The following is a 13295-nucleotide window of genomic DNA, read 5'->3' as shown; positions in this document are numbered from 1 at the left end:
GCCGAATATCATACTTCATTCGATTCAGCTCGACGAATTTTGCAAATGGCAATATGTGTGTATGACAAATATTGTCACTCAATCTTCTCGGAGAGTAGCTTTTTTCGAAGATCACAACCGATTTTCACAATCTTAGATTTAACTGAGTGATCTCTTCAGATACCATAAGAATACCCAGATTTTTATTCAGATCCATCTTCTGGTGCTTTGAATGGAAATGTCAATTTCCAGAGTACACTATGGTCTTTTTTATGCGGTCTTTTTTTATGCTGTTTTTTTTATGCGACTTTTCTTATGCGAATTTTCAGAGTTATGCGGTTTTTTTATGCGAAGTTTCAGAGTTATGCGGTTTCAGTGTATTATTGACGTGAATACGTCATTTTTTCAGTGTATTATTGACGTGAATACGTCTTACTTAACTGTACGGCGTTTCTTGAAAATTTCCCTGAGGAAGAATGGCTAGAACTTAATCATGAATATCTCAAGTTGTACTAAACGCTGCAACATAATTCTTTCTCCATGCCATCAGAAATATGATCAGAAATTTATGATTAAATTTTCAACTTAAGGGCTGAGGACAGTACCGTAAAGTGGTAGGTTTTTCGCTATTTTCCCGTTTCAAATTAAATTTTCTTGGAAACGGTGCAGAATATAGAAAAACCAACCTGACAATGTCTTCGAAATTTAGTTGAGAATATTCTGTGAAATTTTCAGAATGATTCAGCTGCTGCTGAAAATTGGAACGCTCGGAAATACATACCTCTAATTGTTCATCGAATATCTCGGCTTTGAAGGCTTGTATCATAAATCTACCGTGACAAAGTCTAGATAATTTATTTTAGATGCGATTAGTACATAAAAACATATATGTTATCGCGAAAAAAAAAAATTAAGTCTTGAATTTTTCTGTGAAACAAAGTCAGTTTCAATGCATCCGCCATTTTTTTCCGCTTTGGTTTCCTGATAGCATTCTGAAAAAGGAGAGAGAAATAAAATTGGCTCGACAAGGCTGCCAAACACACAGACATTCAATCTTTGTGAAAGTTGAATATTTTTTCATTGTTCATTGGAATCCATGTAATGTCCTACCCATACGATAGATTAATGTGATAAAACTTCTCGTCAAAATAATAAAATGTATGCTGGCAACCCGGTACAGTTTGCTCATATACGAGAGAGTACAAGAGTAAAACAATGGGGGGAATTTAGCGAGCCACGTGGTCGATTTAAAACTCAACACGTGACCCTCTGTCCTCAGACCTTAATATATGGTTTAAGGAATTTGAAACTTAATTTAAGGCTTAAAATTTATTCTTAGAATCCAGTTTCAGAATACAGGTTCAAAAGTGAAAACGTAGACTCTGCAATTGAGTGCTAATTCTAGATTCTGGAACTAGATTTTTGGAACTGCTTCCTTGACTAGATTTTGAAACTGAATTTAGAGCTTTAATTCAAGCTAGGAATCCATACCCAGAATTCTGATTCAGTAATTTAACATCATAATTCTGGAACAATATTGAGGATATGAAATCTAGATCTGGATTCTAAAATAACATTTCATATCTGAACTCCAAAGCAGTAGTTTGGAACTGACTTCTGAACTATAATTTATTTCCTGAATAAACTTTCGGAATTATTTTTCTGAATTCAGTTTCAGAAGTTAATTCCTAAATTTAGTTTCAGAATTCATTTTTAGAACTTAGGTTCAGAATTCAGAACCTGCATACTGGAATTGAATTCCGAGCTTGGGTTCTGGAACTAGATTTTTAAACTGAGTTCAATTCCTCAAATTCGGAATTCAAGTTCAGAATTCAGTTCTAGAATTAAATTCGTAATCTAAATACTGAAAATAAGTTCAGTTCAAGAAACTCTACAACTAAATTAATGAAATTCATTGATCTGGATTTCGAACCTAAATGTTGTTACTGAACAGTTTTTAAATTCATTTCCAGTTCATGCATGTTTGAATAGATAAATAATGTGTAGCAAAAAATACTGAAATATCCCCAATTATTGGAAGTTTTCCTTCGCTGACGAAAAACCTACAAAAACAACTAAGTCATTGTTTGTTGTATTGTTGTATTGTTTTAAGGTGTGAGGTAGAGTATGTTTGCCTTCAATAGACATACTTTAGTATAGATACACCGTTACAACTCTGAAAGTGAAACAGTAAAAGTTGCAAAATTTACACAGTTGATTAACTAATACTCTGTAATTGATGATGATTATGTATATTCGGAAATGTGAAAGAAGCATGTCAGTTTTATTAGTATTCGCGTCTTCTATTTATGTCTCTGAAATTATCCACCCGTTTTGTCGAGATTACGACTTACATTACTATGGGGCGCCTTTTGAAAATTTACTCTCTGAGAGAGTGATAAGTTTTTGATCTTGAATATCTCTTGTTGTATCTAACGTATCAACATCATTTTCGCTACATCCCATCTGAAATATGATCATCAATTTATGATAACATTTTCAATTGTATGACATAATCACAAACTATTCAAAAGTAAACTTTTCTGAAATGTTTGGTATCAACGAGTATGAAAGAAGAAAACTTATGACGCGTGTTTGCCTTTCTCTTACCCGAGCCGACGATTTTGATGTAGTAAGCAACATTTCATTTCTGCGTTACCGCAGTTGACTGAACAGGAAATGAAGCAAGTGCATCATTTCGGTTGGTTGAGGTCCACAGTTCAGTTTCAGTTCCAGTATCGAAAATTCAGCTTCTAAATTAAATTTAAGAATTTAGTTCTAGATGCAGAATTAAGCATTCAGTTCTGCTGCGTGACGGTTTTTTTGTGCATCGTTTGCAGTGTGAGATTCACTTCAAACAAGGGCGATTGCGTCATCTAGCTACTGGTCGTTTGCATTGGAGAAAAATACAATGAAAAGTTAACAAAGATGGGGGACAGTCTACAAAATTAGCCCTTCGAAGGGCTCTAAATGTTATCTAAAGAACTTTTAAAATCACTTATTTTTTGAAATATGCAAATCGGAAGTAGAAATAACTAGTTTAGTGAAGGTTTACAATCTTATAGATTCTAATTAGAAAATCACTTTACTATGGAGTGCCTTTCAAGAGCTTATTATATGGGTTAGTGATAAGTTTTCGATCGTGATCCTTTTGTTCCATTTAACATAATTTTCTCTCCACGTTATTGGAGATGTGATTAGCAATGTGTGATAGAATTTTCAGTAGCATGTGGTAACAACAGTTCTAAAGCTCAGTTCGAACAACAGTTCTAAAGCTCAGTTCGAATTCCAGTTCTAGAGCTCACTTATGGATTTCAGAATCAGAATCTAAGACCAGATTTTCTTTTTCATTTCCATAATCCAGATTTTAACTTTAATTCCTCGTCCAGAATCTAAGACCAGAATCCAGTTCCAGAATTCTGAATCTGTAGCTGAAACCGAATTTTAGAACTTGATTCTGCGCCTGGATTCTGTAACTGAGATCATGGTCTCGATTCTAGACCTGGGCGTTGGAATTAAATTTCAGAAATGAATTCTGGGCTTAGATCTGAATCTTGAAACTGAAGATGCGTATCAGACCAGAATTCAGTTTCAAAGTTTCTGTCCGGAGTTCAGAATTCAGTATCAGAATCCTTAAACTGAGTTCTGAACCTGAAGTTCTGGAACTTAAGACCGAAATCTAGAATCATAATTCAGATTCAAAATTCAATTGTATTTACAGAATTCAGTTCAAAAATACACTCCAAAATCCATGTTCAAAATTCAGTTCAGTGCAGGATTATAATTTGGTTCAAGAATTCAGTTCTACAATCTAGAAGAATAACTGAAATCAGGAAATAGAATCTGAAGATTTTTGAACTGAATTAATTTGAATTTCGGAGCTGAGTTCGGGATCCGAATTTTAGAACTGAATCCTGAACCGGAATTCCGTAGCTAACACTGAGCTGTAGAATCTAGGTCCAGAGTACATTACTAATCAAAATTGAGAATTCAGATTCAAAATTCAGTTCTAGCAGTCGGCTTCAAAATTTGGTTCCAGAAACCAAGGTCCAAAATTCAGATTCCTTAATATCAAAGAAACTGAACCATTTATTTTATTCGCATTCACGTCATCCGGTAATGTCTCTGACATTACCCACCCGTCTTTTATTCATAAATAAACAGGTGATGAATAGCAAATACTTTAAATTGACTAATAAATTTCTTTAGTTCTCAGATCTAGGACCAAATGAACTCATATGAGATTTTCATAAAATCAAACTCAAATTCTCAGGTATGATAGTCCCATAAAAATATCCAAGTTCGACTTCCTGTTCTAACATTACAAGGTGATAAGTTTTCAAAATTTCAAACTGTCCTAGAATATCGTAAAATAATGTGCTCGAAACTGTTCCAATTTGTAGGTCATGTTAGTTTATGACCAAATGAACTGTTTTTAATTATACTTGACCGGTCCTTTTATTTAAAACCACCATTTAAATTGAAGGTGCATAAAATTTGGGAATTTCTTTTGAACTGGGCTAACAACTTTCAATTTATAGTTCATATTATCTGATGCTCCAATGATCCGAATTTCACTATACCGGTATCCAGTTTTCGGTTCCGGAAATTCCGAAAATTGTGGTTAAAATGGAGCTCACTTCATTTTCTCCAATAAAGTTGAATCGATTTTCACTAACTTAAATTCAAATGTAGTAGTATTATGCAAAAGAAGTCTTCAAAACTAGGTTATATTTTTTTTTAAATTTGTAGTATTTTGATTATTTTTGCTGTAATTTATAGGAGATAAAGAATTTCATGAGAAAGCCACAAGGCGGATTGAAACAGTTTTTTTTATTCCACATGCATATATCAGAGTCCTTCGTTTTACAACCGTCCATGAACACAATTGAAACTGTTATTACCATGACAGGTTTCTAATAATAAACTAAATCGTTTTCTAAACATTAAACGTTTTGATTGAAATGCGAATCTTCTTTACCGGACCGGAGCCTGGGCATTTGTGAACATAAATCGTGACTGCATTAACCTCTTTCGGCTCGTTTAATCATAACAAGATCTGCAACTTCACGTCTCCAACTCCAAGTGGAGTAACCACAGGAATGATGAAGGTTTTCGCTACTCACTCTAATGGTGGAAGATTCAAAAGGTTATCGGTTCGGTTGGCAGATAAATGCACGGAAAGACCGAAATTAGCATTTTGGCGAAAAAATTAGTTGATTTTCAGATTTTAGTTAGTTATTTTTTGAGACAACTAAAAAAATCTTACTTTTGCTAATTTAGATTTCTTAATTCTAATTCTCTTAATAATAATAAAATATTTGTTGAAATGGCTATTTTTTTAGTTGAATTCACCAATCCATTCCAATCCGCTTCATATCCATTCAACTAATTTTTTAGTTGAATTAGAGAATTAAAGTGTTGTTTTCAACCAACATAAATGGTTGAATTGGTTTCTGCAATTAGCAGCTATATGGCGCTCGTTAACACCGTAATGACTACTAGCCACTAGATGGCACACTACTACCGAAAAAAATTTCAGTCGCGGTTATCTTTTCTATATTTGCAGGTATAAATACGATGTTGTATTGGAGAAAAAGACATAAGCGAAACATAAACTTCTTTTTGAAAATTTTACTTCTAAATCGCTGTTTTCTTCATTCGACTTCGCAAAATCGACTCTCTCACTGAAAACTTTGAGCACTCGGAAAACAAAAATCGAATACAAGTAGTACACCGGACGGCGTAGCCCGGAATGAGAAGATACAAAAAAACATCATTTGACGTGTACAATTAGAGTGCAACATTCGAAACTCACTTCACTGTTTCGCGTAAAAACATTATTACCCACAATCGCTTTAACTGCGCACAAATTCTGAATAAATACACTTTCCACTAACAGTTTACGTCATTTTTACATATCGGTTTAGAAAATTATATAGGGATATATCGTAACACATGCGAAAAACATCTAAACAATTTGCGAGCAGTTTCAACAAGACTGTCCCTTTTAGCTTTTTAATGGATTGTTTTGCTTTGACACTGCTGTCCTTCAGTAATGACGGTGATAGATAAATAGAATCACAGTTTCTGATTTTAATAACGAAATTAGTTGTCAATGAGAATTTCGTGTTGGATTGAAATATTGCTGGTTTGTGTCCAGAATATTCGCCAACTAAACACTTTCTCTAAAAATAAGAGTTTTTTTCAGCACAGTAAATCCTAAATTTTAACTAATTTTATAGTTATTTTGGAAATTTTGTTGTTAAAATCAACTAATTCAAAAACAGTAATACGAATTAGGCGCAGAGCTAATTTCGGTGGTTCCGTGTGGAAAACGCTGAGCTCCGAAGAGTGTCATAATTGATTTGATGTGTTTTGCAACAGGATCGGTACCCGTTGTGAGCGAAATACGATTCTGTGAACTTTAAAACAAGACATGAATATTTGAAATTTCCTGATTCTGAAATAAAACTGATCCTGGTTCAATGACTTCAACTTACAAATGTTCCAATTCTCTTCCAAACAGACTACCACAGCTACTTTGTGGGGCAATACTCATCTGTGTCGTATCTGCCCAGCAGCAGTACAAGGCCCAAACGGTCAGCAATGTGCACAGTTCGGAGGAGGACACATCGGATGCGTCACCAGCGGCCAGCGGAAACGTAGCGTACCGGGCGCGTCCGTCCTACTCGGCCCAGTACAGTTCCGAAGAAGAGGAAGAGGAAGAACCTCAGCAGGTTTACAATCGTCGTCAGCATCATGCTCAGCAGAACAGCAAAACTAACAAAAAACCGGCCGGTTACTCGAGTGAAGAACTCGAAGCCGAAGAAGAACCCGATCGATTGTCACTACTGTTGGAGAAATCGGATTTCCACTGCACGGGACGAACAACCGGATACTATGCGGACGAAAGTTTAGCCTGTGAAGTGTTCCACTATTGCCAGGAAAACCAGAAACACTCGTGGATTTGTCCGGAAGGATTCACTTTCCACCAGGTGCATCTAATCTGTATGCCACCGTCCAATGATAACATCTGCGAGCAGTCGTCCAAGTATCACTTCGTCAATGACTATCTCTACAAACCACTGAACATGGAGGAACACATGACAAAACCCAATGTTACTCTGAGGTATTTGATTCCAATACGCTAACCAATCGTCAATCGTGAACTAATTATTGCCACTTTTAGATACTCGGAGCGATACTATCCGGAGAACTTCTACGTGGACGAACGTCACTACGATTACGAACGTCAGCAGCGGAATCATGAGGAACGTCGTCAACCAGTACAACAGTCGAAGCCCCAGTCCTATCATGTTCCCCAGCAGCAAACCATTCGGAAGCAACCGGTGTACAACAGCCCCACGACACCGTCCTACCGGATAGTGTCCTCCCCGAGCCCAACTCATCAGAGTGCGTTCCGCAATCCAGAGGAAATCAACATTTCACTGCAGCAGAGAAGGCCGAGCTACGCACCAACCACCCAACGTTACGATGAGGACGAAGATTATGGTAGCTACGAGCGGAAGTAGAACCCAAATGGTCAATTGGGGGTTCCAGGCGTAGCTCTAGGCATAGCAGTACTACTACAGTAGGTTTTAGGGATTAGGAAGAGCAAAGTTTGAGGTCTTTTGCCATTACTGTGACACTATCACTCTATGTCTTCTGATTGTATATCAGTGCTTTCTTTGTCAATTTAACTCTTTTGTTTGTTCTACGTTTCACCTCGACCTCTCGGAATCGTCCCCGCCGGGGACCTTTTCCGTACAGCTGCATTCACGGGGGTGACCATTTTGTTAATATTTAGATACTAATATGGTTTGAATAAAAGTTTAATTTTATTATTTATTCGTACAAGGGTTTGTTTTGCTTTGGGCAAACAATCATACCATCATTTGAGACAGTTTTCCTACGCGGTCACAACTTTATTCCGAGATTCACAGTTCTAGAATAAACGTATTGTTAGTTACCTTATACGAAACTTTTTGATTCATTTATACAATACTCCATCTTTTGAAGCTGATTTTGGAAAAAAAAAAAAGTACACGGAAAGGTTGGTATGTTTTTCCTTGGTATGTTTTTCCTAGGCTACGTCGCCCAAATGAACACTAGTAACAATGCAATGGTGGAAATGGAAGCCACAATTGAAACGATAGGTTCCCTCCCCAAATAACAATCCGAATGCCTTATGGTTCTGATTATAATTTATAGCTTCATAATTGGTTCTGCAATCACTACCAGTTTCACGACAACTACAATAAGTACCTCTTCTGACAAATAATATAATAGATTTTAGAGCTTCTATAAAACCTTCTACTCGGACTAACAGCTCTTTAAAGCATTATTGTCAATTCAATTCTTTCATAAATCTAGTTTTGTGTGTGAGCGTGTTCATTGGATGACAGTTTCACTCAACGCATATTTTATGGTTCTAAAGTACATTTATGACATTTATGATGGACTGTTATGATTCATTTTCAGAACGTGTGCACAAGTTTCACACAACTAAACATATTAATACACAAATGACGATAAATCACTTCACATAAGTTTTTACGTTCAGAAAAAGCCTCAAACTCGTAGTTAAAACGAATACAAATAATAATACCCCTAAGTCCCATATAAACGAATCGCCAATGTTTGGTTCACAGCATGAACAAGTAAGCCTAGCAAATATCTCCCTTTCGTTGCGATAGTGTGAAAATGTGAAAGGAGATTGTTTCTGGCAACGCTTTATGCTAGTTGCTACGATGCAAAACAAACTTGTTTGTTTATCGTTGCTGTATTAAACTGCAACAATCAGTCTAAATATCGCCGGGTAATAAACCGAGAAGCTTTCGAAATGGTGAGAAGTTGCTTAGTAGAGGGAAGTGACACACGAACAGGTTCGTCCGAAATTTCGCTCCATAGTTTTCCTAAGGATCAAAATATGTAAGTAATATGTTTACATATTTTTCACTATAATAAACAGTAACTATAGTGAACTTGTTCTTACCCTTCAGTGTTGCTAGTTTTATAGGAAATTCGTTAAAGTACATTGTCACTCTGACAGTGAATCATGACAATGTACCGCACGATGCAAAATGTGTCCTTGAAAATTTGTCGGAGTACTCCGTATTATAATTTGTATTTGGTTAAAATCTTTCAATTTTTTCATTCAAAACCGACATGAAAACGAGACAAAAACTTCGCCAATTCTTCTGAAACAAATGTTTTTTGCAGGACTTGCGTTCAAAGTTTTTCTGTCGACTGTCGAAGACGGTCGCAGTAGGCGTCCGCTTCGGACGTGAAAAATTGTTGCTCCCGTCAGAATTTTTCATTATCTAACTTTCTCATTTTAATAAAAGAAAATAAAAAGAATAAAGTCTTTGTTCCTGTACCTTTGTGATGCTGTGCTAAGTTAAGGTATTTTGGTCTATTTTTCGAGTGGAGACGTGAGACTCGAATTACGGAAACTATACACTTGGACAATTTAAAACAAAATTCATGTTGAAATATCGGTTATTTCTATTGATTACTGAAAGTTTGCGTCTAAAAAATTACCGAACAAAGGAAACAAATCTTAGTGTGTATGCTGTATTCATATAGATTGGTTCATGAAGTCTTTCCATCATTACCGATCTTCTGTATGATAAATTGGTGATTACATGGAACCAAGGATGGCTTTTATCGTATCAAAGAACGCTCTCTACCAACTCTTCACACGATTCAATCAGCGCCATCAAAAAGAGAAGGATATCATCACAGCAAATCAAAACCGACATGGTTCATTTAACAAAGAATGGACACCAGGGCTAGCAAATTGAAGCAACGAATATTAACAAAACAGATTCACACTAAGAGTTATTCACCCACATTCGTATGTTAGGTAGAATTCACAGCGCAACCAAAGCAAGGAGAGCTGCTTCGTTCGTTTATTAGTTCATGAATATGTGCGCCAGCTGATGAGTATGCTTCATTTGATGAACGGTTCTCATATTGAAGATGCCTATGAGAAAACTAGATTCATAACTTTTACTTCCAATGAATATTAATTGAAAAACCTATTTTAATCCACCTAGTGGTGTAATGATGCCTTTCTCATATTACTCATTACATCATAAATATAATCGTGAAATTCGCAAAAACAACTGTTTATTGAATAGAAATAGGAAAATTTGTTCGGACCTAATCTCACAAACTCTATAAATCCTGTTTAACCTGTAGTTCCGGAACCGAAAGTAGTATCCACAATAAATTAAGGAATTCCGTATGAAACTGTAAGACTTTTATTTTGAACCTATAAGTTTGTGAAAATCTTTTTGACCATCTCCAAGAAAAGTGAGTGAGATCCTTTTTGCAGTTTTTAATCACTATTTACAATTCTTCCGAAACCGGATTCAGATAAACGGAATAGCCGAAGTTGGTTCGTTTGCAACCAACAATTATGACCTACAAATTGGAACAGTTTTGAACGTAGTTAAACCTATACTTACTATCTTATGCTATATTTCGATTAAACCAATTAAACGAAATCTAACAAACGAAACGAACCTGCGTTTCTGTTACTTGTGCATATGTAAGTAAAGCTAAACAACATGAATCAGCAGCATAAAACATGTAGTAGGATTATTATTATAATTATTATTATTATTATTATTATAATTATTATTATTATTATTATTATTATTATTATTATTATTATTATTATTATTATTATTATTATTATTATTATTATTATTATTATTATTATTATTATTATTATTATTATTGACATCACTACACAACGTGTACGAAATAGAACAAAGCACGCCTTGTTCGTTTTGTGTTTTCTTCTTCTTTCGGTGTTGTACATATTGTCACTCTATGTGGCGATTTGAAAACTTTGACGCTCATCACTGCGGAACCGGAAGTCGGATCCGGATGAAATTTCACAGTAGCTTTACAGACTATTTGAATCTTAGTTGGTGAAAATCGGTTCAGCCATCTCTGAAAAAAGTGAGTGCATATTTTTTTCATTTTTTGGTACATGTCATCCTATATCTCCGGAACCGAAAGCCGGATCGGAATGAAATTCAATAGCAGGCTATGGGACCATAAGACCTTTCATTTGAATCTTTGTTTGTGAAAGTCGGTTTAGCCATCTCTGAGAAAAGTGAGTGCATATTTTTTTTACATACACACACATACACACACACATACACACGGACGGACACACACACACAGACATTTGCTCAGTTCGTCGAGCTGAGTCGAATAGTATATGACATTCGGCCATCCGGGCCTCGGTTAAAAAGTCGATTTTCAGTGATTGCATAGCCTTTCTATATGAGAAAGGCAAAAACATTGCTTTTTGTGTTTCTAGGATATATACACAGTATAAACTCCCAAGAAATGTATTGATCATTTTGAAAACGGGCTCAAATGCAAAATTTATGCTATACAATGTTTTAAATATTTTTAAAATGTGATCAAATTTGGTCTTGGAGTACAAAAGTGATGCTTAAAAATGATTTTTGTAAACCTACACTAAAAAACACCGTAAACATTGCCTGTGTGACCTTGCTCCGCATCTTGTAGCACGCCGTGAAGCAAAGTTCTTCATTCTCGTACAATACTAACTAGAATGAACCCTTCATTTCATTGCATTAGGTTTTGCACGAACATGCGATAACCTCACAAAGGTTCATCGTTCGAATGTAAAAATTGCAAGTCGCCTCACACTAAACAGATTCATACATATATCGCTCCTTGATGCTGGAAACGCATACAGGGCAATCTTTTTAGTTCTTTTCACTGTGGAATACGTTTTTAACAGGCACTTTTTCGTCATTTTTCAATTATTAACTTGCAGTCGCAAAACAAAACAAGTACCCGGCAACTGTCAAGGATGAACATGATTCATCGGTAGTTTATTTGTGTCGTCATCGTGCTAAACCTAATTGCCATGGATCGATTAGTTCATGTGTTAACTGAGACTGAGAGCGCAGGCACTTTACCAAGCAGAAGGTCTGCTCAGAAGCATATACTCTCACGCAACCAGTTTCTCTCTAATATAGGTCTCTCATTCAGTTATGTCAAGTAAAGTATTCACAGTGGGTGTTTTTTGTTGCTTCGTTCGTTTGAGGATTCACAATACGAGCCCTGATGGACACCAGTGCAAGAGCGAATTTCTCTCGATGACCGATCTGAGCATTACGAGTTAGCACGCTGCTGTGGGGATTCTCTCTGAAGCAACAAACGGTCGCTCATTCTCGTTTCGCGATCCGATTCTATATGGACAGTTGATAATTGCGATAGAATCATTTTACTAATGCCGCTTAGTCAAACTATGTGCATATAACCTTTGTATAAGTTGTGTCTATGAACATGTATAGAGCATCCACACAAGGTCTATGAAATATTGGAACCTAGTATGAGAATTATCGATTCGATTTTCTGCGATAATTGTTAACTTGCGATTCTTCCACACAGCACCGATCATTATCAGACTGTAATTTTTTTAAGGGCCGTAAAATACTCAGAGCATGAGGTGGAGCGAAGAAATGTAGAAAAATTCTCTTACGGTTCATGCATTGAAAGACACGAGTTCTTGTAGCATCTTCTACCGGATTTAAAATGTTGTATACAACATAGATAGCAATATAGCAGCTTCTGTCAAATTATCGGCAATCATCAATACTGCATGAAACTAGTAGTAGATAATAAACCAACTCTTCATTCTTAGTTCCAACTTATACCATGGTCGTTTCGCTAGCTTGGGAAGAACCCTAAACATCATACCTATCCAAATCTCCAATTCCGCGTCGACCTATGAAAGTGAATAATGACACAGAAGAGTAGGTAAGACATCAACATTTTTTCTCTACCTCATTCTTTATCCTTGCCTGTGAACGATGGAGATAGGGGCGGCAGGCAACGGTGGTTATCTTTCTGTTGAGATGTTCATTTTGAGTTGGAATGGTATCAATTCCCAAGACTATTTCCGTCAAGACCATCGTCATAACGAAACGCAAAGTTTTTCTGTCGACTATTGTTGAGGAACGCAGCATAGATCTGGCCGCCCGTAATAAACCAGCAAACCATGCTTTGTCCGCACTGGAAGTCGTCGGATAAAACTGGATGACATGAATACGAATAAAACTGATATGCTTTTCCACACTTCGAAAAACATTTCTGTGGTTTGGTCGAATTCTATACCTATTTATTATAAAAAAGGTAAACAAACACAATACAAATACACTTAAATTGAGTCTTACAAAAAATTTGGAAAAATTGAATTTTTCTTGATACTGTTAATAAAATGATGGCGACGACGTATAACAAGTAAAAAA

At 35.9% G+C, this 13295-nt stretch overlaps 1 protein-coding gene across 1 annotated transcript in view; it reads left to right on the top strand.

Annotated features, from left to right (window-relative positions):
- LOC131436943 (uncharacterized) overlaps positions 1-7830 on the top strand; it is a 43323-nt gene extending 35493 nt beyond the window's left edge. The window contains exons 2-3 of the mRNA XM_058605945.1: positions 6509-7111; positions 7172-7830. Coding sequence (XP_058461928.1) covers positions 6509-7111; positions 7172-7514 — 946 coding nt within the window. The 3' untranslated portion in view covers positions 7515-7830. The remainder of the gene's footprint in view (positions 1-6508; positions 7112-7171) is intronic.
- The last annotated feature ends 5465 nt before the right edge of the window (positions 7831-13295 follow it).

The sequence above is a fragment of the Malaya genurostris genome, chromosome 3, assembly GCF_030247185.1.
Source record: "Malaya genurostris strain Urasoe2022 chromosome 3, Malgen_1.1, whole genome shotgun sequence".
Lineage (NCBI taxonomy): Eukaryota > Metazoa > Arthropoda > Insecta > Diptera > Culicidae > Malaya > Malaya genurostris.
The sequence above is the reverse complement of the archived record's forward strand: the minus strand, read 5'-3'. Positions and strand labels throughout refer to the sequence as shown.